Consider the following 23,681-nt stretch of genomic DNA (forward strand, 5'->3'; position numbering starts at 1 on the left):
AACTTGCATTCTTTATTTCCAGGTTTGTTGAAAATTTCTTTTGAATCTCATTTTACTCAAGTATTCATTTCTGTTGGAGAACTTGTGTGTACCATCAAACTCATGGGGCTTGATTTTTCTCTTTCTTCTATTCCTTCCTTTTTTTCTTTCTTTTTAACCCTCTGCCCTTTTCTCCATCCAGCATAGTTTTGTTTGATACATTTGTAAACATCCTTTCCCACAATCTTGGTGAACCAGCTTATGAAGCAGACGTCGCTCAGCTGGAATACAAGCTAGTAGCTGGAGAGCATGGCTTAGTCATTCGAGTGAAAGGATTCAATCATAAACTACCTGTGAGTACTGCTGATCTTCGAAATACTTTTATGCGTGCAGCTTTTCAGTGTATGTGCTTGTTGTCTGAGCAGCTGGAGCCTAGCTGGCTGGAGCTTTGGATGTTTAGAAGGGGTATTTCAAATTGGAAAATTTGTGTCTCTGTTCAGATACAGGATAATGCAGCAAATGCTTTTTCATGTGCTTACATGTATGAAGATGTAGTTTTATTCACTTAAATGAGCTCCAATTACTGACCTTAGGCTGACTTAAGAGAAATCTTCCTTTAATTAATAACTGTTTCTCCATTAAGACTTTAACAGCTTTTCCTTTAAAAAGAGCTATGAGTCTCCCACGTCCCTTTGGAGTGTTAGAGCCTCTCCTTCTACAAACTAAGGCTTTTTGCACAGTGTCTGGAGGAGTATGGCTGAAAATAGGTTTTGTTTACAATTTGACTTTGGAGATACACCTTCTGAACATACTCATTTTGGGTGCAGTGTTTCTTTGTTGGGTTGCTAAGAGCTTACCTTGACAAGGCTTGGGGGATCCCAGTTCCCGTTCTCTAAACGCTGGCCGGGTAAGACATGGCAAGCACAGAGAGAGAGGACGTAGTGATCGACGAGGAGAAAACAGCCGAGCTTCCTTAGACTTTCATTGCAAAAGCTTGACTGGAGCTTTAACAAGACTGTCAATCATCTGTCAGGCTTATTAACACGAGGTTTAACAGAAAAAGCCAGAGGTGCAAATAGCATGGTCTGAATATTCTTTTTTAGTCATGAATGTTACTCCGTTGTGATGTCATTGGGCTGGTCAGCTGTAAAAGGAAAAACTGGAATATCTAATACAGAAACGTTGGAGTTACAGGCTAGGTTTGTTTCAGCAGAATGTGGAAACTCCTGTTGATTGGGGATAGTGAGCTTATTTCATTCACTTTCTAAAAATGCACTCCTTTTGAAACTGACTGTAATTTGGTATAGAATTGTTTAGTGAAAAACATCTAACAGAGTTGAGGAATGTGCTTTAGTAACCCTGCACATCTCTTATGTTGACCAAATAATGATGATGATGATGATGATTGATGATGATCATGATTATTATTATATAGGATGAAGTTTAAATTGGTTCTTTTAAAAACAAACAAACAAAAACCCCCTCCACCCCGACTTAAAACCGTTTTCTTTACAGCTTCTATTTCAGCTCATCATTGATTACTTGTCTGACTTCAGCTTTACTCCAGCGGTTTTTGAAATGATAACAGAGCAGCTGAAGAAAACGTACTTCAACATCCTCATCAAACCTGAGACTCTGGCCAAGTGAGTTCTGGGGGAGGGCAAAAAGCGGCTGCACAGTAAGTGTTGAGGTTGAGCTGAAGAGCTCAGGCATCGCCGCTCTGTGCTCATGGAGGCTTGTTCCAGGGTTGGCTTGCAGCTTAGGGAGCTCAAGCAGCTCTGCAAGCAGCATATCAAACACGTGGGTCAGATTGGATGTCCAGGTAGCTGCTGCTCTGAAGTGACCTGTAGCCGACAGCCGGTGCTGAGGGAGGGCGGGATCAGCCCACAGGAACGCTCCTGGGGACCCTCGTCCTGTCTCCAGTACGATCCTGAGCCAGAAACAGGATCTCTTACATTAAACAGCTCTTGACAGCCTGTGGTTTTGATTTCCTTCTTGCATTGCAGGGATATGCGTCTCCTGATTTTAGAACACGGCAGGTGGTCCATGATAGATAAATACCAGACGCTGATGAACGGCCTGTCCATTGAGTCTCTCTCGTCCTTTGTTAAGGCTTTCAAGTCACAGCTCTTTGTAGAGGGTCTCGTACAAGGAAACTTCACGAGCAGAGTAAGTACAGCTTCGGCAGCTGACACGCACGGAAACTTGTTCTTAAAATGTGCTTTAACACCATTGCCACAACTCCAGCGCTCACCTGCCAGCTGACTGCCTCTTCTGCACTGGCGATCTGGAGGCTCGCTGGTACAGGGCAGCCTCACCTCTAGCAACTCGGGGATGCTCGTCTGGATAAGCCACTGGGGAGTCCGTAGTTGCCAGTCTGGGGAGGTCATAGTTGCCAATTTGAATGGAGGGGTTTTTTTCAGGAATTTGGATTTAAACTGCAGAGAGGGGAAAATGTGGTGGAAAGACGCCTGTAGCCTGTTGCCCCTGCTGCCCCCGTTTTTTATATTGGTTGCTGTATTGATATATTTGATATTGAGAAATTGCCATGGTGGTGCCACAGGAGGAGGCTTCCCTCAAAGTACATTTATCCTGGAAATTTGCCTGCATGGTTTGATCAAACCTCACTGCGGTCCGGTCATCTTCAGTCTTGTTAAACACCTGCAGTATTCATCAAAATCGTCTACCCTGGGACTAGGTCACACACAGTCCTGTCAGGCTTTTTAAAATAGGGTCGTAATGGGGCTTAGCTCCATGTATCCAGCGTCATTGAGTGCCTGTGTGTGGCACGGGAGAGAAACCTTCTGCAATTATGGTTTGTGCCACGAAGTTTGTCTTAGCTGGTGGGGTTTGTCTTCAAACTGTTTAAAGCCTCCTAAAGAAAACGTGCTAATGTCCTTTGGGAGGTCAGCTTCTTGTAATGTCAGCTGTCCCCTCCCGAGCTGTGGAACAGAAGGAGGTCTGAGAATCTAATCATGATTTGCTGAGAACCTTCATTCAAAATGCTTTTATTGCTGCAGCCTCTCTGTGAGCTAAGCTCCTTTCACCGTGTGGCACGTGCAGCCCTGAGACTTCTACCTCGCTTGTACTGTTTCTCTTACTTCCTCCCATTTCTTCCACTTAAGCCCAAGAGTTTCCTTCCCAGAGCTCCAACTTCGTGCGCAAGGGAGGGGCCTTATCACCCGTTACGTGCACCCTTTGCTGGCGTGATGGCTGACGCTGTTTCCCTGGCTTCTGCATTCTCCTTCTGGAGAAGTTACAGTGCAAGAAACTGTCTGGAGACTGTGTTTGCTTCGCAGCTGGGTGCAGGGGTGTCCGGAGGGACGTGGGGTGAGGCGAGGGGGCAGGGACGTAGGTGGCACAACAGAGCTCGGCTGTTCTTTGCTCGGGGCTCACTTTCTCAAGCGATGCACTGCGGTGTGTGGCTGTGAATTGGGGTAAACAATTCTCTTCTAACTAAAACTTAACGTTTATGCTTTCTCTCCTAGGAAGCAAAGGATTTTCTGAATTATGTTGTTCAGTGAGTATCTCTTGACTCTTGCACCACTCATTATGTGGAGGCTATAACCAAGTCAGCGTTTTCTGGAGGAAGGGCCCAGGGTGGGAGCGATGCGGAAATTCCCTTCTCCCCGCCTGGATACAGCGCTGGCGGTGCTTGCGGGAGGTGACTGTTGATTGTGGCAGCTCAAGCAAGACATTGTTCTGGTTTGGGGAAGGGGAAAATAATGTCAGAGCGAGTGTGTAAATGCCTGGGTGTTGTATTGGTTTTGGCCAAGATGTGCGCAGGTGTTTGACACTTTGTTGTTTGTGCTCCCTTCAGAAAGCTCCAGTTCGCTCCTCTGGCCCATCCCTGCCCTGTTCAGTTCCGGGTGGTGGATTTGCCAAACACGCACCTGCTCTGCAAGGTGAAAACTCTCAACAAAGGTGACGCCAACTCGGAAGTGACAGTCTATTACCAGGTAACGCGTTAGCTGGGTGTGTTCTGGTCTGTTCCCTCTGGTAGCTGCTGATGCTAGGGTTGTACTTCTGTCACTGCCTTGGGAGCAGCCTGTGGGCAGGGACGTTACAGAGAGTGCACTGAAAGCTCACCTGAGCACACGCTCTTGGCCAAACCCAGGAGGGCTCTCGCAGCCTGTGGTGCTCCCTGAAACCGGCATCTCCCCGGCCCGGCCCGTGCTAGTGCTGGTAGCCGGGTTTGTGCCTTGGTGGTTTCCTGCTGTCCTCACCCCTGGTCTCACGGTCCCGGGCTGAGCCCCTCCCCTCTCTTCCGAAGGCCATACTGAGGCCCCCACAGAAAACAAGAACTTTCCAGCTGTCCCTGCTGTGAAATTGTCATTTAGTGCTGCAGCCCAGGCTGAGGTGCCTGCCATAACTCTCACCTTGGTCTGAACGGTAGCATTTAACTCCACGAAATCACTCTAAATTCTTCATTTTCTTTCTAGTCAGGTGCCAGGAACCTAAGGGAATACACCCTTATGGAGCTGCTTGTGGTAAGTTAGTGCGTGTGTCTCCTAACTCATCAAAGTGTCTTCCCTGACAACAGTGCTTGGAGCTAAGATAAGGCCATGGGGCTAAATGGTACAACGGGGACAGCAGAGAGCTATTGCTCGCTCCGATTAAACTTCTGAGTGTTCGGGAGGGGATCCCCAAGCTGCTGCAGTGACGGACGGTACGGAGAGCTCTCAGCTACCGACCCAGAAGATTGAGACCTCTCTTCATTCCGTGGGCGTAGCTGGGGAGGCAGCACTTCAGCAGTTCTCACGTGTTAGGATCATGTTTCTGTGTGGAGCCCGGGGGTGGCTGCAGAGGAGCGTCGCTTCTGCGGTAACGCATTTGTGCTCCCTTTCAGATGCACATGGAAGAGCCGTGCTTCGACTTCCTGAGAACCAAGCAGACCCTGGGGTGAGTTCACGGGAGAGGATGGCTCCTACACACCTGCTTTTGCCGATGCCTGGTGTTTTTACTCTGGAAACCCTTCCAGCACAGTGGCCAATTCCTCAATTATCGTAATGGAAACAGCAACATAAACACATCAAAACCGAGAGCAGCCATTGATATGAGCTGCAGCCAAGTTGCTTTTGAGTCCTTCAAGAATTGCATCTATTACCAGTGTGTTAACTCCCAATTATTCGGCATCAAGTTGTTCCTTCTGCTTCCTAAATCAGCTCCCCACTCCCCAGGGCTGTTTTCACAGCGGCTCCGTGGCACGTAGCAGCCTCCCTTGGAGGCACCCTTCTACCTCGGGAAACGGGAACAAGCTTTTCACAGCTACAGGTCTGTCACTCGCGTGGATTAGTTTGCAGGAACACAAACACACACAGATACTCTGCCAAGCTTAAAAGGAATTCCTAAAAATGAGAAAAAACTGAAGTGCAGTGATGCAGGACATAAAGGAAAGATGACTATTGAGAATTTGTATCTGAGGTTTTTCTTTCTAAAGTACCAATGCTATTTTAACTTGTAGCGTGTCCCGTAAATGGAAATTTAATTGTGCTTGTGGAATGACTTTATTGTTTCCCCCCCCCCGCCCCCCCCCCGTTGTTTTTTTTTCTTTTTAAGCTACCACGTGTACCCTACCTGCAGGAATACTTCTGGGATTCTTGGCTTCTCTGTCACAGTAGCAACCCAGGCAACTAAATACAAGTAAGTGCGTGCTCCGTGGTTAATGTTCGTCACCGCTGCCAGGCTTGGCGGCCCCTGAGCTGCCAGCGCCCATTTCTGGTGACCTTACCCACCGTGTCCCCCACATCCTCCTGTCAAAATGAGTACTCCTGGCCTCTGCCCCGACGCTGCTGACAGTTGCAACATCGTGACTGAAAAACACCACCTCAATAAAGCAATCGCCTTAAGCGTCTTAAAACTGCAGCAGTCCTGGCTTGAATAGGGAAAAGTAATCCAAAGACTAAGTAAAATATCCCATGCCCTTTTGAAGATCTCCTGCCAGGAGAGCTCAATCTGTCGCCAAGTCAATCCTGTAGAGCTCTTCTGGCTCAGTTTCAGCAGACAGAACAATAGTATGGTTTTGTTCAAAGCTGGGGCTAACTACAGGTATTTGACCTGCCAAAATTGAAGGGGTATGTGAAAAATATGCAAGTTATGAAAAATAATGCTGTGTCAGTGAAAGTTTCATTAGCACAGAGTACTGCTGCCTCCGATTTTTACATTTGGATGACACTTCTCTTACTGAGGTCTGTGTCATCTGTGAAGGTTTTAATGTTTCAGAAACCTCACCATCCCTCACATCACATTATTTTTCTTTCTTTTTGTCTTACTCGGATGGAACATAGCTGTTTCTGTGCAGGGCTCAGGAGCGCAGCTGGGGTTCCCGACAGAGCACGCCCTAGTGCATGCTGCTCTTGGGTACACCACAGCGTAGGTCCCCGATGACAGCATCACGGCAGCGATGCCTCTTGATGCTTGGTTATCTGAAGTTCCTGTGTTTGAACAATACTTCAAACTCTGAAAATCAGAGCACTGGTTTTCTTCCCTGATACTAGGGAAGACAGCAGATGGTGTGCACAGATGTGGGAGCTTTTCAGGGGAGGAGGGAAGGGAGCCTGCCCCAACCATTCCCTCATCGGCTGGGGGCTGTGCTGCTACTTTACCCCTCAGTAATTGGTTTTTTCTTCTTCCTGCCTGACTTAATTGTTTACCTCTCTTTTAGTTCTGAACTGGTTGACAAGAAAATAGAGGAGTTTCTCTCTTGCTTTGAAGAGAAAATCAAGCATTTAACTGAAGATGCTTTTAGCACCCAGGTAAAACTTGATCTTGAAAAGCTCTTCCTTAAACTGCTAAATGATACCTGAACTGGAAGATTTGGTTGCATCGATCTGGCCTATTTCTGAGGTTTTCTGGACAAGGGACTCGCTTCTAAATCCTGCGCCTTACTCTGCAGTCATTCTCTAAACACGTGCTCTCTGGCCATTTCAGTTTGACAGCAGTGAGCTACCTTGTTAACGTAGTTTGGGTTTTCTTTCAACTTCAATGAATGCGATGGTAAATTAAGGTAGTGTTAAACCCTTCGAAACAAGTCGTTTTGTCTTTTTCAAATGTAGGTTACAGCTTTGATAAAACTTAAAGAATGTGAAGACTCCCATCTTGGAGAAGAAGTAGACAGGAACTGGAACGAAGTCGTGACACAGCAGTATCTCTTTGACAGGCTTGCCCGCGAGGTTGGTGGGCCCAAACAGAACGCTCGCGTGGTGCTTTCTGCAGCGGTTTTAAATGCAAAGCATGAATAGGGGGATTTATGCTACTAGTAACACTGATTCTAAAACTACACGCTATTTTAAAAAGGTTCTTTTATCTAATGGGATACAGTTTGTAGAGAAATCATTTTTATGTTTAAAATTACCTGCATCACCCCTGTGCTACTTAAACCTCCTTCCTGTGGGTTTCAGATTGAAGCTCTGAAGTCTGTTACAAAATCGGACCTGGTGACCTGGTTCCAAGCTCACAGAAGCAACAAGAAGAAAGTGCTGAGCGTACACGTGAGTGTTTGGCAGCTCCGTCTTGCCAACTTCTGCCATACCAAACTTTGATAACCTCAGGGAGCCCAGTCAGGGTGGGGTAGGGGAGCTCTGTAACCTAACTTTTAACGTGGTGGTTGTCCACGTTACTTTTTGTATTTTCTACATTTCTAATTATTATTGTTGTTTGAATTGCATTTAAGTATCTGTATTTAATTGGCAGGGCAAATGAACATTGAATGAGATCCAAATTATAGAAGCTTAGAGCCAAATTTCTTTTTTGGTAACTTTTTTCCAGGTGGTTGGATATGGAAAACATGAAGGGGACTCAGAGGTTACAGCTGTCTCAGAAGTACAGAATTCTTCATCTGGTGAAATACCTCATCTTATTTTCTTGCCCCCATCTTCTTTGATGACTAATGTTACTTCCATCAAGGACATCAAAGCTTACACATCAACTCTGAATGTTCTCCCTTACCATAAAATATTAAAATAAAATTGACATCTTGCCCTGCAGTGATGTGTAATACAGGTGCTTTCTGCAACATAAACATTACAAACCTATTTTTATTAACAACAGGGCTGTAGCATTAGCTGGGATGAAGATGTCGGTTCAGATACTGAGGAAGCTTTCCTCAAGTAAGTTTCCAGCCGACCTGTCTCATTAATCTCCCAAGTTCATTAAGAAAAGGCACAGCCCTGACTTCTAGGTGGAGCGAAGGGAGTGTTTCCCCCACCACCCCAACGATGCCGTGCTCTTCTCCCCTCCAGCTGTCCGAAGGGGTGGGCTGCGCCTCTGTTCCGACTGTCTTGTGCCTCATTCCTGCAGCGCTGTAGTGGTTGCTTAACAGCAATTACAGCTCCTCCAAGAAAGTATTCTGCAGTTTGCGTGGTGGAGTTACAGAGTGGGCGGGAGGGAAAAAAAGCCCAAGGCTTCAATCTCACACTGCTTTTTCTAGTTTTTCTGTATGGGCAACACAGACAAAATTGAGATGAAATCAAATAAAAGCTAGATTTAACTGTGGAAAGAAAAATAGTTTGATTGCTACATATAGCTACTTCCTTACTCAACCCTTATTTAACTTCAAGCAAAAGCACAGAAATGCAAACATTCCTAAAGTGCTGGTGAGCTCGTAGAGACGCAAGGCTGGATGTAGCTTCCAGAAAAATTCTACTGTGGGTTCTGCAACTTCTGCTCGTTCATTACCTGCTTTAAGAAGTAGGTTTAGCTGCAAGGATTCCAGTGGGGGGAAAAAAATAATACATTTCACATAAAACAATTGATCATCACTCAGCTGAAAAAACAGTCTTGCTGCAAAGGTTTATTATGAAATAAATAAAAAGTCCATAAGAGAAGTTTGAAAAATCTATTTTATGAAGCTTTAAGATGCATTGAGTAGAATTATCTATGGTTACATTTTAATCTCAAAGTTATTTTGGGCAAGACACTGAAATGCCAAAAGATTTGATTATCATACAGGTGGAAGATAACATTTATGTAGCATTTTCTAACAAATTGTCCCATCAAAGGAATCCTCGTATTTACACATCGCAAACATTAGCTAGATTTAAATGACATCTTGCGTTTTCTTTCTTGTTTTTTAAATATGTAGGACCCAGGAATATTACGCAACTGATACCAAATGCCGTGGCCTTCACAGTGGTTATACAAAGTGTATACGCTTCACGGCCCAGATTCTCCATGCTTTAGAAGCATCAGTAACAGGGCTCCAACAGCCTCCTGCCCTTGAAGCCTGAATACACTACCAGTATAGCAGAGTCCAATATAAGTTACCGCACAGCCAAGACGTTTCTTGTTTCATTTAATTGCTTATCTGCATCAGTAAGTCCAGTATCCCTGAGATAGGAACCACTGTAGTTGGAGGAGTCAGGTTCTCCAAACGGTACGTACGTGATTGATAACTGATGACTATCTTGGTATCAGATGTAAACTTTGCTAAGCCAAGGCTTGAATGTTTTCTGGTTTTATAACCCACTTAATGTTTACTGGCAGCAAGTCGTTTCAATAGCGGCTCATCATAAACCCAGCACTCTCCATCTTCATGGAATAACTAGAAAAAAGGGAACAATCAAATGTAAGGTTTTTATGACTCAATTGGAAAGGAACAAATGCTACAGGTTAGAGGGCATTTACACCATTGGAATAAAGCTCACCCTTGTTTCCCATGAGGTCTCATTCTCCTTTCTGGCTCTGGCTTCAGCTCTTTGTCTTTCTTCAAGCGCGTGCTTTGCAGCTGTGGCTGCATCGATGTCTCTAATTTTTAAGTTGTAGGTTACATCTTTCCATAAGCTTAAAAAAGAAATTTGAATGGAGACTGCTTTATAGAAGCGAAGTGCTACAAGGTTGTAGAAACATATTACTGGCTATTAGTCATCGATATTTGTTTGAATTAAGGGAGGTCTCACTGTATCGAAAAGGCAGAAAAAAACCCAATAGATAAACCACAATTGCATGGTCTATTGCCAGGAGCACAGAGGCTGTAGCGAAGCTTTCTGGACCTCCAGGAACATTTGGTCCCAATGAGGATGTGACCAAGAACTACAGGTCTTTTCCCCCTTAAAACCCCAGCCTGCTTGTACCTTGGCTCTGTCCTGCAGCAGAGGCTAACGAAGAGCACAGTTTCTCCACGCAGGGCATGGATTCAGTGTGCCATTAGCCAGACTGCGTACTGCAAACTTCAGTCTAACTAAAAAAAAAAAAGTCTTCATTTGTCCATTTAACTAAAGTTCTTACCAGCGAGACTCAAAGTCGTCTTGGTCCTCCAGTTTCCTTACCTTCTTCTTAATTGTAGGCATTTTCTTGGTATCTATAAAGACAGCATTCTCCTAGACAGCGAGATTAAAAAAAAACAAAAACAAAAAACCAGTTCTTTAGATTATCTAGACTTAAAATTTATATGCCCTCGCGCTCTAGTACACTGGTTGTCAAGAAATACATGAAAAACCTTCATTCTTTAGATTCTGTTCTTGCTATAAAAATCAGGTTACCTTAAGAATAAAATAACAAAGTAAATTCAGGACTTTTATCCTGAATTCAGCATTCTTGTGATCTTTTGGGCAGCTTCATAGGAGTTCCCAACTCTTCTTAATGTTTGTTTTCAAAAACAAACCAAAAAACTTTTTAACCACAATCTTCCACTTCTGATGAAAAAAAAATTAAAAAGCTGCTTTACCCCTGTTGTGTATTTTGCGTACATGACACCATTCCATTCTCCTTCAATTGAGCAGAAGGGTTTCTTGTCATTAGGAGAACTAAATAGAAAGAAACAGTCATTTCTCAGTTGTATTACAGTAACTGAAAGACCCTAAAGGATCAAAAGTTTATCCCAGTTGCTGTACAGTCTGATATATATCAGCCCTTAAAATGTCCATCAGCAATACAGAAAAGATGAGGGTTCTGTTTACAAGTGAGAAGTTTTGCATGAATTAGTTCAGCTGGCTAAAGCTTAAAAGGAAGTGCTGTTCCAGGATAAGACAGGTCTTGCCTTAGGGCTGTATCTGCATTTAGAGTTTAGGAAACTAATTACAGGCTTCCGAAATGGATTTAGAGTGGTAAGTTTAAGCTTAAAAAAGGTTTCACAAACTCAAAGCTTCTTCCCCAGACTACTGGGAAACACAAACACTAGGTCACAAATGACATCTATCAATGTGTGTCAAGAAGTGATTTAAAACCAAGTTTGGACCTCATTTTGTCAGCATCACTTACTGACATCACAGCAGATCTCCAAATAAGATGAGAACCTCCACTGAGTTCTCTACTCCGGGCACGTGCACATGGTCTAACCAAAATCCACCAAAGCACAGGTGTAAGTAAATACGTAAAAGTCTGCAGCAGAGCTTTAATGACACGCTACGAACAGCGGCATCACAAGGCTTGCTTCAGTATTTTTATTTTTAGGAGAAATAATGCTGAAGAAATTTCAGATAATTCAGGAGTGAAAATTTATATTCCTTTTAGTCACCAGCCGAGAATGTTTTAGAGCAGGACAAGGCAGGACGCCGGCCTATGCAGGTTTCCTCTAACAAATCTTGGCTATAAAATTGCATCCCGCGACAGGTAATCATGAACTAAGTTATTGGGTGTAGCTGTTCCAGCATTTTACACTCCTGACTGTCTTGAAAAAACACTGTCAGCATTTAAGTAGAGAGAAAGTGAGCTTAACTGAAGAAACCTGCTTACAAAATTTCAGCTGTAATTCTGTGCTTCTTTCCTCCATAGAATGGTTTTGTGTGGAAGACGATGGAAGCATTATAACCTGTCTTTGAGCAATTAATACTGCATTCTCCACCAAGTTCTATCCATGGCACAGTGAGAATAGACCTGCAATTATAAATATATGTATATATTTACAACCTTTTAACTGATAAATATTAAGCATGAAATATTACAAGGCATCAAAATGAAAATACCAAATAGAGCATTTACTTGCCTTCCATAACCATTAGGAAAGGTCAAAATATAGTGTTCGTCATAATCTAGGCATGTGACACACCCTATCAAAGAAAAATAAAAATAGATTTTAAAAATCTCCAGCAAAACCTCTACAAAAACTTTTCATAATGATCTCCTGAAATAATTCACTAAAACCAGGTACCATAAAAAGGAAAGGTGAAGAGCTTTGTTTAGATGCTGAGAACGCCTAGCTTCCAGAGAAGGCAGGGAGAGTTGTGTTCACGTGAAAACCTGGGCCCTAAATGATTTCAGCACACAAAGCGTGCAGAAGGAATCACCGATTCTTAGATACATAAGCTCAAATTACATAAAATCAAACATTCCTTACGTTTAATAGGATGACTTGAAATAATTTCTGCAAAAATTCTAGTTGCAGAATGTGAATTTCTCTTCTATTGTGAAATTTACACACACGTACCTTGCCCTATGTTATGAACCCCGATAGACATTCCTAAGAATTTTGACTTGGTCCATATGTGAGCATTGAACTGTATCCTCTTGCTAAAACACTCTGCGTAAAATGCTGAAACTGAAGGAAAAGGTATTAAAAATAGCAGCACAAGACGTTAACACTATTGTTTCTAAATTCATTCATCAGGAAATAAAGTGCTTCACACTTATGTGGCAGAGTCTGCAATTTGTTTCTCACAAAAACAGTTTATAGAGAAAACCTGCAGCTTTTAAATTTGGAGACAAAATGTAAAGCCAAGATTTAAACTAAGAGCCGACTTTACTGTCGCTCCTATCCAGATGCCACCTCTATTAGCAAAGTTATTGTCAACTTACTTGGAGGATGATGAGAGACCTGCTCTGCCACAAACGTTACACTGCTTTTACTGACCCAAGGAACTGGTCCTTCTGAAACTGGCTCCTGCATGATAGTAGAGAGGATTTTCATCACCGACAGCGTTTACAAAACACTGGATGCTTCCAAGAGAAGCTGCTTCCATGTTTGGAGGCTTCTAAAAATGTATTGCAGTGATTTTAATGTATTTGTCAGTTTGCTAATTTGATGGGGAATAACTTCTTACTCCTGAAGTTACGATGCTTCCTGAAACTATGCAGCTTCTACTCTCTTGTTTTTAAGTATAAATGTATTTGGGGAGGTGCCCCCAAATACAACAGTTGACCTGAGAGACATGTATAAACCCAATTACAAAGTAATATTTAAATCCACTGGTGACACAAATAGCTTTCATTTTTGCTTCTGATAAAGTCTGATATGCATATTTATAATGATCAGATTATATGTATCACAAAACAACATTCATTTCCTGTGGCAAATCATAAGAAGTGTAATTCATCATTAGAAGCAATGGAAGCACAAATACAATATTGTCTTTGTGCCAGCAAACACGAGTCCAAACATTCACCTCAGAAACAAGAGAAAGATTTGAGCAAACTAACTGGGGGGAGGGAGAGGAGAGAGGAGACACAAATTAAATAGGAAAAATACATGTTTTATATCTAAACAATCACATGTTTAGAAATACTACACTGAGGCTACATGAAGTATCTCACAACAGCACTTCCCACATCATCGTTTGCAACTTCTCAAGGTGAGAAGCCTAAATGAGGTGTTAAAAAAAAAAAAAGAAAAAGACAACAACAACCCCCACACCAGGCTGCACTGCAAGTGCTATAGCTTTTCTCTAGAATCAGTGGGGCACTGTGTTGAGTATGGTTCATGTACAGAAGTCCGATTAATCCTTGAGTCTCATGGAAACTTGGGCAAATAAGAGGAAAGCTCGTACGCTGGTAGATGATTTCAGATTACGAGAGTGGCACTACTGTTACTGTGTCCTTCACTTCACCAGACATACTCTGATAAAGTACAAAAGGAAGAGTAGTGGCCAGACACAGATGTACAACTAAAATATTACCCAAGCTCAGAATCCAAACTTGAGAAGTCTACAAAAAGATTTAAAAAGGAGAATTAAATATACTGGAGAAACTGCACTACTTTCTAGGTTGTAAGCAAGGAAAAGAAACCCCACTGTTAAAAACACAAGGGTTTAGAGAAATTATTTAAAAAAAAAAATCAGAACTCTAGAAAGAAAAGAATTCATACTCAGTGCTATGAAACAGTTCAGGAAAAAAAGAGAACATTTTCAACATGTCAAATACTTCTTAAAAAACTAACAGCTCGAATTTTGTTATGCAAGCTATTTTAAATTTCTGCCCAAAGAAAAGGGGGGGCGGGGGGGAGGGTGGAAATCCGTTAAGAAATCGACATAGTTTGTTGGTTTTGCTACTTAAACATAGCATAAGCCACTTCAGTCAGTAAATTAATAAAGCTCTGGGAATTACTTGCATGCATTCTAGGCACCAAAAAACATACCACAAGAAACTAACCGTATCATCTTCACCTTCAGTGCCTGGTAATACCCAATGACATCGGAAGATCTCGCCCAAAATGGGATTGTAAGGCTTTTTAGCAACTGACCCTTTTCTTCCTGCATGAAAAGCTGAGAGGTACCATTTAACGACTTGAACCATTCGTTCCTTTGGATCCTTCTGGTCACTAATGCTACATGGGCCAAAAGAGAGAAAAGTACAGGCAAAATTAAATACAAGCAGATACCTCAAATACAGGAAAGCTTTTTGGATGTTTGGTTGTTTTACAACTACAAGTTTGACTACTTTGACTATTTTTCAAGTTTGGATCAAAACCCAAGCAATATTCTTCAAAACTATCAACTTACTTTTGATAGCCCACAACAGCCATAAACAATATCAGAACCAGTTAACGCTCTACTTTAAAAATCAAATACCTGACAAATAAGTCCGGATGTGCAAAAAAGTCAGCATACATTTCCAACAGTGATCTTCTTTCCAGGATAAAAGTTGGAAGAACCACCTGGGTGAAGAAAAACAACTCTTATAGATAAGATACTTTAACATCCTGCACAAAAGCATTCTGTGTACTAACTGTAAATAGCATACAAAGCACCCACGGCTTCGTGTGCCTGGAAGCTGATTGTGTTCTCAAACTTACCAATGAGTTCTGACATAGGCAGGTCAGTTGGCATCTTCTATAAAACCAAAGACTTAAGAGGAACTGTCTCTTGTCTTATGTATATTCTAGTCCCACTTTACAGCATACCCAGCTACATGGCTGAGCTCATCAAAAGCTGTTCTTAATTACAGTAACACTGATTATTTAATTTCATCTGTAGGTACACTGCCAATTTTCAGTTACAGTCAAAATCTCGTTCCATGCAGTCACATCCTCTTATGTGCCTCTTTATCAAGATGAAGGTTAACCTGTTCCCTACTACTTTTCTTCCCCAACAGCATTTGCAGGTTCCATTCTTGTGGATCTGATGTCTGCTTCAGTGTGGCATAGACCACTTGAAAGCAGTGCTGATTGCTGCTGTTGACTTTGAAGTAACGCAGACAAGATGCATGCTCATGATGCTTCTTGGCAGCTTAACTTGAGATCAGTAATTTTCAAATATTCCAGGACTTCTCAGAACAGACACGTTTTGGATCAACTCCTATTCAGACCTGCCAGAATCCTTCCATAGTTTGCTTGTGAGCTACTGGCTACTTCTCCAGAAAAGTTTTAAGTTTATCTTTTTATTGTCTACTGTGAGTTCCAGACTGGACAGTTAAAGTCATCCACTTAAGGAAACTAATGATAGGATTGATCTCTCCTACTCTTTTTCAATCTGGAATTACTTGTTTAAATTTAACCAAGCTGCCTAGAAAGATAACACCTTCAGAATGCTGTTCGTTCAACCTTAAGACACCAACATGAATCACATTCACAAAAAACCTAACTCTTTACTTTAAAATACACAAGCAACTTATTCAACAAGATCCCAATTAAGCATTTCACTATGTGCTTAATTCCCCCTTTTATTTTACTCGTGTCTTATTGAATGTCACCATACACTGGGATCTTGTAGATCTTTGTTCTAGGAAGCTAAAGACAGGAGGAACGTTACTACTGCATGGAGAAACATTACTACTGCATACAGCATTCCTCTTATCCCAGCTTCACAGGCACTCCAAGGATCAGGTTCGAAGAGAACAAACAGCTACTTTCCATAGCAAACTATTTCCCCAAACAGAATTTAGCAGTTGGATCTATTTATTCTGCATTCATTTTTCCCCTCCCAGTAACAACTCCAATTAAAAAAAAAACAAAACCCATGCTAAAGAGATTATACCTTAACTAGTTCTTAGAACAAATAGACAGTTAAATTATTACTTTAACACTGAACTGATTTACACAGAATTCAGGGTTTACTCTCCCTCCCTTCCCCATGAACAATCAGCAAGTTTACCTTTGTTAGATCCATTCCTAATCTAACTTGTGACAATAGATGCATAATAACACTCTTATGTTCTTCCACTGATTCTCCTTCCCCATCATCATCTCGATCATCAGGAGGATCAAAGAGATCTAGAAAGACCAAATTGCTTTTGTTTTTCTCTAAACCTTCAAAGACAGACTGTATTTAATTAGCATATATATTAGCTGTCAAAAAGGTCTTAGTTATAAAACTAAGGTTTTTAAGCTCTACAATTCAACAATCTTCCATTAGTAAACAAACAACAGATAAACAATTTTCCATAACTATCTTGTCACGTATGTATTATCACACATATATTGACACAGTTTACACACAGATTAACAATCAAGAGCTCTTTACTGAAAGTTCACGCAGTCCACTTACCAGCATCATTTGTCCCATTGGACATGGAAGAATTGAGGGACTCGGTGGTATCCGGACGTTTCAGACTACTTCCTGTGCTGCTCCGCGTGAGGACTGCAGCAGACCCCGAAGAACTAAAGAAGAGTAATAAATTCTCACAGTTCATAATGAAACAATTCAGACCAAATTATTATAATTTTATATATACAGACAAGGAGTTTACTGATAAGACATTAATATATATGTACTGCACGCCAATTCATAGAAAACTTAAAACGGACTGTAGCTGAACAAATGGGAAAACCTGCAGTCTAAGATAATAACTCCCGAAGACATAAAACAGCTGACTAATTCCTCTTTGAAGTGTGTACCATCTCTTAAAATTAATTTTCTGATTCATACAAAAAAGAGTAAATAGAGATTTTGGGGAAAGGCAGTCAACTTGAAAAATTTCTTTTAGTAAGTGTGAGAGGGAATTGACTATTTACAAAAGGCTGCAACAAATGCATGAGAAATACACCATGGTCTCAGATTATATCTCTGAGCTGGTGGCTTCCCAAGTTTGGTTTATGTTAGAGTTTTGTCAACATATATACCTGATGGAATGGGAAGGAGCAGAGGAGGAAACTGCATCCCTCACAGACAACTGTGCTGGGGGAGGGCGTAATCTGCTTTTGTTCCACAGAGTGGCTCTTTTGCCTCCCCCCCCCCCCTTTTTTTTTTTAAGCCAATGTGGCTTATTCACTTATTTAGCTTAAACTAACTTCTACAAGCAGACAAGCCATGCCCTGTAGATAAAAATTGTATTCAGCACACACTGCATACTTTCAGCTACTTACTCCATACATCGCTTTGGGGAAGAACTGCTCTGATAAAATTCATCAGCATCATAGAACTCATCCTCACTGCTTGAGTAAGAAAAATCTGGGACAGTATTTGGAGACAGGTTGACATGGCTTGGAGAGGTGAGACTGCTGCTAGGTGCTGATGGCCCACTTCCTATGGAGTATTAAAAATTACAGACTTAACAAAAACAAAGAAATTCTTTCGAAATCTACAAGTTCTAATTTATGAGTAGGATTGTTCAAATCAATAAAGACTAATGTGAACTCAGAAGGTATGATATCTTACAAAATTAGAAGCAATAGTGAGTCAAGTTCATACCGAGTTTCATTTAACAGATAACAAAAGAAAGGTCACAAAGAAAATCAAGAACACAGAACAACAGTAAAGTATAAGGACACGTCTTCCCCAAAGTTGTCAATTAAAGGCAAAACAACAATAAGGAAAACTCGTATCGATTCATAGTATGATTTACATTGGAAGGGATCTCTGGAAGTCATCTGGTCTACTCCTCACTCAAGACCCAGACAACTTCAAAATTAGACCAGTTTGTTCAAGATCACGTCTAGTCAGGTTTTAAATATCTCTCAAGATGAAGATTCCATAATCTTTCTGGGGAACCTATTCCGAAGTTTGAACAACCTCATTATAAAACCAAAACATTTTCTAATACCTACTTGGAATTTCCTTTCTTACAACTTGTGTCGATTGTCTCATGCTTTTGCTGTGCACCTCCAAGAGGAGCCCAGTTCTATCTTCTTTATACCCTCCCAATAGTTGGCAGAAGACAGGGGTAACATCCCTCTTTAGCTTGATCTTCCTAAGATTGAACAAACCCAGTTCTGTCAGCCTCCAAGTACGTCATGGGCCACAGCTTCCTCATCTTGGTGGTCCATGTCTTTGTACTGTGGAACCCCAAACTATACATAGTACTCAAGATGTGGTCTCACAGATCCCAGGTAGAGAGGAACAATCACTTCTCTTAATCTGCTCTTTACTCTCTCACTAATCCAGCACAGCATGCAGCAAAACCTTCATCACCACAAGGGCATGCTGCTGACTCATGTTCCACTTGTTGCCCACCAGGACCCCTGGCTCCTCTTCTGCCAAGCTACAGTTAACCACATGCAACAGGGCAGGCTGAGGGCTTTGCCCTTCGTAGGTGCGTGGAGGACTTTGCATTTCCCTTCATCAAATTTCATGAGGTTTCTGTCAGTTCACTTCCCCAGCCAGTCACAGCCCCTCTGAATGGCAGCTCTGTCCTATCCATTGTTCTCCCCCATTTGGCAAGGTCCGTGTCTAGGGTATCTGAGATATTAAGCAGTATTGGACCCAGTGTCAACCCCTGAGAAACACCAGTAGTCACTTGGTTGCCATTTGAACCTCGTACAGCTGATCGCAAGCCTCGGGCCTGGCAGTCCAGCCAGTTTTCACTCAACTTGTATTCTATTCACCTAGAACACCTTTTTCCAATTTAGCTACAAATATATTTGTGAAAAAATCTAATTAATACAGTTTCTAAATTGGATTACATGAATCCTGTCTCACCACTAACTCACCATTTCTCAAGAGTCTCAAGAGTCATAGCAATAAAGACAAACCAGGTTAACACTGACACAGACCTTTTGTGGAAGCCGAAGTCGCAATAGGTTATTAAGGAAGCTAAGGTATTTACACAAACAGCAATCATCAGAAACTAACCAGAAGATGAGATGCATAGAGTAAGACTAAAAAAAGGAACTTTCTGGCAGGAGAAAAAACCCAGCAGTGGTATCCTTCATTCAGCTTGGGGCAAATACTGTTTAACGCACATATTAGTGTTCTGCGAAGGAAGGGTAGTAATAAAGTAACAACAAATCGTTTACACAAAAGCTCAAAGAAAAAAACTTGGGAGGGAACTGAGAGAGTTTTAGCACGACTGGACAATATAATCAATACAACTGATCAGGAAGTAACAGTCGACATAGATAAAAAAAAATGTTAAGTATATAGCTACGGTTTTAAAAAAAACACACCTTAAAAATATTATAGGAATTGTAAGCAGATAATTATAGCAACTTCATACGTATTATAGCAACTTCTGCTTCAAAGCAGAAGTAGTAGTAGTATTGTAGTTTTAAAAAGCCCAATGGATGCTATTATTTAAGGGGGAGGGGAGGGAATCAATGAATTAAAAAACCCAAAGGCCAGACACGATTTATTAACTGCAAAGTTCTTGTGCCGAGTATTGCAAGATTGCAATGATGGAGACAAGAAAGCAAACTGGTACTACTCCTATTATGTATACATGAGGGGGAGAAAGAGCAGAATAATTGATTTTAACACAACACTGAAATATGTGTTGATTAAAAGCAAGATGTAGCCCAATACAAAGTAGTCTTAATAGCTAATTACGTTAGGTTACAGACAGTATATATTCTGGTTTTGTTTCTTGTACTTCAATAAGACAGTTACACAGAACCATACCTGTACTATTTGGTGTTGGAGTCTGATTTCCAAGCGATGCTACTACAGGTCCCACTGGCAAAGATGAGGGTCGCTGCTCTGACTTGCACAACTGAGCAGGTTCTAGGGGATATTTTGATATGTTAAACCCAAAATTCACATTTAAATATGCGAATTATACTTTTGTGGGGAAGGAGATTCCACATTATTTCAGCTCACCTTCAAAAATGAAATCCTTTTCTATAAAAGCCATTCAGACAGAAAAACATGTTTCTGTCATTGTTATCTAGCTCTTTATTATTATTAAGCAAAGATGGCATTTTAAAAAATTGCAGTTATTTAGCTAGAAAGCATTTATCTATTCTGAAAATTACTTTCATTTATTTTAAGAAAGTATATTAGAAATGCAAGCTAGTAACTTAGAGCAAGTAAAATATATCAGCTTATGCACAGAACTAGAGGCAGATTTACCTGATGGCTGAGGAAGCTCCATGCCTCCCGCTCCTTTCCCTTCCTTTGCACCACTGTGGTGAGTGCACACCACTAAGCGCAGTGTGCGCCTGTATTGCGTATGTGCCACAGAAGCTACCGACCATTGCACAGCCCCTCCATCTAGATTGCAGCTGCATCCTGCTCTGCTCATGAATATTTCTACTGAGGTTCTTTCTGTACACCATACCTGGAGGTATAACCGCTTGGGAAGGCATTGTGCTGATCACTGACTGTTCCAAAGGACTGGGCTGATACACTGCGTCAACCGGGTTGATAGTGCTCTGAGACAAAAGAAAGAAAAGCACATTTTTTTTCTCAATTAAAAAAAAAAATAAATAAAGTATAGATAGCAAGAACACTGTGAGCACAAGAAATGCCCAAACGCAAGATAGCAAATTCCTGAGAGAGAAAGTAAAACACAAATTGACAGTTGAGGACATGAGAAATCCTTTCAAAGTGGTAATACTTTAATTCTTTATGCAGGTTTTACACTAAACTGAATTTGCTACAGATTTGAATTGTCCTATAAAGAATTCTTATTTCAAGTTCTAGCTTCTGGTATTCCTTCCAATGTCCATTAATAAATATTGCATGCAAAGAGTAAAAAGTTAAGAGCAAATTATCTGGCAAAAATTAGGACAGGTAATCTGTATTTTTAAAACCATTTTTTTTCAAAAATTAATTTGTCCAGACCATACTAAATCAACCCATAAATAAGAACAAGAATCATCAGCATGCTTACAGCCATGAAGCGGCTTTGTTGCCAAAACTCTTTCCAATGCAAGCTGACAGTTTTCAGTGCGTCTCCAGTAGAGGACATTTCAATCTACTTATCAACGCAGGCACTTTGAAAATGAAGCACCAATTCAACTCGACACTCACAAAAGTCACTGACTTCAGTGTATGTTCTTGGCTTTTATACAACGAGCTTCTTGGAAATCTAAATTGCAATGTCTCTTAATCCAGACTAGAATAATTTTGCCTTTCTTCACTGTCCTGTAATTTTATTATCATCTAAGCATTGTTTGTTATGTATCTTTACATACAACAACCAGTACTTCTAGCTTGTTCCGGGTTGTTAGTTGGACAAAAGGCACATGAAGCCCTTTTCCATCTTGCCATTTAAAACTATTGATCTATGTCAGAACTGTGAAAATCAATGTCCCTTACACATTACTTCAACTGCTTGTGCAATTATGCATGCAACACAGGTAGGTCCCTGTCCCACATATTTCACAGTTTAAAATCATGGTCTCATTTTCAGAGTTAAGAAACTTAAACATCAAGATGGTCCTACAATACACAGGATGCTATTGCTATCTCTATCTCCCCTAGTTTTTAGGGAAACTAATAATATATATTACACAGAACACTGGTGTGATAAAGGAAAAAAAAACCACCAAAGTAACTGACTTTGTATGCAGAATTATAACCTTATCCTTAAACAATTCTCCACGCTGCAACATGAACTGGAGTTTCTCGTTAGATATTTTGGTGTATGCCTTTGTGGTTTAGAAACAGATGAAGGCAGACCTGAAAGTTTCCTACTCTGAGTTTAATAACAACTTAAAAACACCACGTAGAAACAACAAGACTGTCATCCCACCATCGTATCAAACATTGATCACATTCCTGCCTAAGTTTAAAGTCAAATCCTGACCTTTAGCCCAAGCTAACATTGACCTCAACAGCATCAAAAATTCAGTCTTCACAATCACTGATGCATCAGTTAATATATTCTTACAGAAATACTTTTTTTTCTCCCCAGCATAAGCCAGCCCACAGACAACCAGAATAGCGGCTAACCAAATTCAGACTATAGTAAGTTGTAATATCTATATGAAATTTCTGAGTTGCAGATCTAATGTGCATACCACCCCTGCCTGTGGTAGTGCCTAGCTGCATAACCTCTCTTTTCAGTGAACACAACAGAACTTGTTCCATTACACTAAGATCTGAATTACGTGACTCTCTACAGGGTAATCGTTTATCTTATTTACAATAAGCATGAAAGCAAAATCTGTATGTGCATCTTTACTTCAAAGTTCATACCAGAAAATCATACTGCTAAAGCTGTATATAATGGAAAGACAAATAAATCTTGGGAATTGCTGTCAGCTGTAACAAAAACAAACTACGATTTTGAGAGTTATGTTTTACTGAAAACAATCTCCTATTAAAAGTATCTACAATGTACTCAAGTGACAAAAAGAGAATGAAGAAAGAGAAGTCACATGTGACCGAAACCAAAGATGACAGAAGTTACATGAAAAATGCAGAAGTTATACTAAAGAAGAAACATTGCTTAAACAGACATAATACAAGTTTGCATCAAATAAGCAGCACTGTAGAAAAGACAAACTACTTGAAGCACACAGATAGCTGATGTATTTCATACATAAAGATATTTCAGATCAGAACACAAAACTATTTCTATCCCAATAATTTCCCTTTCCTCTGTTCACATGGCAGATTTTTATCTAAGTGTTCAGTCATAACACTGCCATTTAAGACACTCAGTGTAAAACTGATCACTACATTTTCTAACGGCAAGGGTGTTAGCCAACCTCAGAAGCTAATGACTCAACAGTAATTTTAACAAGACACTTGAAGCAGTAAATTAGAGAAAGGAAGAATTATGTTGCAAAATGAGTGGAAATTCAGGTCTCTGTTCACATGTTCTGCAGAAATAAAGGGAGATAAAGATTAGATTTAAACTTACTATAAGTCCATCTGCGTGCTTCTCCTCATTATTTTGGTCCTTAAGGAAAAAATGTTAAAAATATCAACATAACAATCTTGTATGATTTATCAGTTCTGTGTTAAGCGAGAACAGCAAGTTTCTCTCAGGAATGTTTACGTTTCAGCCATAAAATGTTCCTCATCATGTGATACAGTAACTAAACTTAGAAGAAACAATTCTATACCTAGTCACTGCACTTCTGAAGATCAGAGTTTTCCAAGGATCTGTCCACACAAGTTTGAACAATTTTAAAAATATCCTTCCTGCACTGCAGAATACAATTACGCTTTACAACATAGGTTCTTCCCAAACAGCTAGGAGCCCCCCAAAACATGGTCTGCAGCACCAGTGAGTCCCTGAAAACCAAAAGACATGAAGTTCTCAGTTTCTGAAGAACTGCGATTAGCATACAGGTCATTTTCAAAAGCACTTTTTGCTTTTGAAAGGCAGAAGTGCCTTTGTAAGTTAAATGTTTTTAACTTTTGCTTTTTGGTATCCACTAAATTTTAAAATGTTTTTAGATTATTTACAGTCTCAGATTTTGGGTTTTTTGTCTAGAAGCATATGTG

General features: G+C 40.8%; 2 protein-coding genes across 5 annotated transcripts in view; one reads left to right on the top strand and one right to left on the bottom strand.

Annotated features, from left to right (window-relative positions):
* Nucleotides 1–7,964, top strand: part of NRDC (nardilysin convertase) — a 29,939-nt gene extending 21,975 nt beyond the window's left edge. The window contains exons 20-31 of the mRNA XM_009461343.2: nucleotides 182–332; nucleotides 1,495–1,622; nucleotides 1,986–2,148; nucleotides 3,468–3,499; nucleotides 3,800–3,938; nucleotides 4,422–4,469; nucleotides 4,829–4,881; nucleotides 5,539–5,622; nucleotides 6,644–6,734; nucleotides 7,035–7,151; nucleotides 7,380–7,469; nucleotides 7,747–7,964. Coding sequence (XP_009459618.2) covers nucleotides 182–332; nucleotides 1,495–1,622; nucleotides 1,986–2,148; nucleotides 3,468–3,499; nucleotides 3,800–3,938; nucleotides 4,422–4,469; nucleotides 4,829–4,881; nucleotides 5,539–5,622; nucleotides 6,644–6,734; nucleotides 7,035–7,151; nucleotides 7,380–7,469; nucleotides 7,747–7,944 — 1,294 coding nt within the window. The 3' untranslated portion in view covers nucleotides 7,945–7,964. The remainder of the gene's footprint in view (nucleotides 1–181; nucleotides 333–1,494; nucleotides 1,623–1,985; nucleotides 2,149–3,467; nucleotides 3,500–3,799; nucleotides 3,939–4,421; nucleotides 4,470–4,828; nucleotides 4,882–5,538; nucleotides 5,623–6,643; nucleotides 6,735–7,034; nucleotides 7,152–7,379; nucleotides 7,470–7,746) is intronic.
* Nucleotides 7,965–8,755: 791 nt separating this feature from the next.
* The window catches only part of OSBPL9 (oxysterol binding protein like 9), a 63,031-nt gene continuing 48,105 nt past the window's right edge, over nucleotides 8,756–23,681 (bottom strand). For 3 of the 4 annotated variants that reach the window (XM_087733269.1, XM_087733270.1, XM_087733272.1), the window contains 16 exons: nucleotides 23,092–23,130; nucleotides 20,557–20,650; nucleotides 19,899–20,000; nucleotides 17,429–17,588; nucleotides 16,611–16,723; nucleotides 16,218–16,336; nucleotides 14,697–14,782; nucleotides 14,278–14,452; nucleotides 12,709–12,793; nucleotides 12,341–12,451; nucleotides 11,900–11,963; nucleotides 11,650–11,790; nucleotides 10,643–10,721; nucleotides 10,204–10,295; nucleotides 9,624–9,759; nucleotides 8,756–9,520 (listed from right to left, as the gene is read on the bottom strand). In XM_087733269.1, coding sequence (XP_087589395.1) covers nucleotides 9,446–9,520; nucleotides 9,624–9,759; nucleotides 10,204–10,295; nucleotides 10,643–10,721; nucleotides 11,650–11,790; nucleotides 11,900–11,963; nucleotides 12,341–12,451; nucleotides 12,709–12,793; nucleotides 14,278–14,452; nucleotides 14,697–14,782; nucleotides 16,218–16,336; nucleotides 16,611–16,723; nucleotides 17,429–17,588; nucleotides 19,899–20,000; nucleotides 20,557–20,650; nucleotides 23,092–23,130 — 1,671 coding nt within the window. In that variant the 3' untranslated portion in view covers nucleotides 8,756–9,445. The remainder of the gene's footprint in view (nucleotides 9,521–9,623; nucleotides 9,760–10,203; nucleotides 10,296–10,642; nucleotides 10,722–11,649; nucleotides 11,791–11,899; nucleotides 11,964–12,340; nucleotides 12,452–12,708; nucleotides 12,794–14,277; nucleotides 14,453–14,696; nucleotides 14,783–16,217; nucleotides 16,337–16,610; nucleotides 16,724–17,428; nucleotides 17,589–19,898; nucleotides 20,001–20,556; nucleotides 20,651–23,091; nucleotides 23,131–23,681) is intronic. The other variant, XM_087733271.1, reaches the window with a different exon arrangement.

The sequence above is a fragment of the Nipponia nippon genome, unplaced genomic scaffold (assembly GCF_047370975.1).
Source record: "Nipponia nippon isolate SJK-2023a ecotype South Korea unplaced genomic scaffold, ASM4737097v1 scaffold_5, whole genome shotgun sequence".
In the NCBI taxonomy this organism is placed as follows: Eukaryota; Metazoa; Chordata; class Aves; order Pelecaniformes; family Threskiornithidae; genus Nipponia; species Nipponia nippon.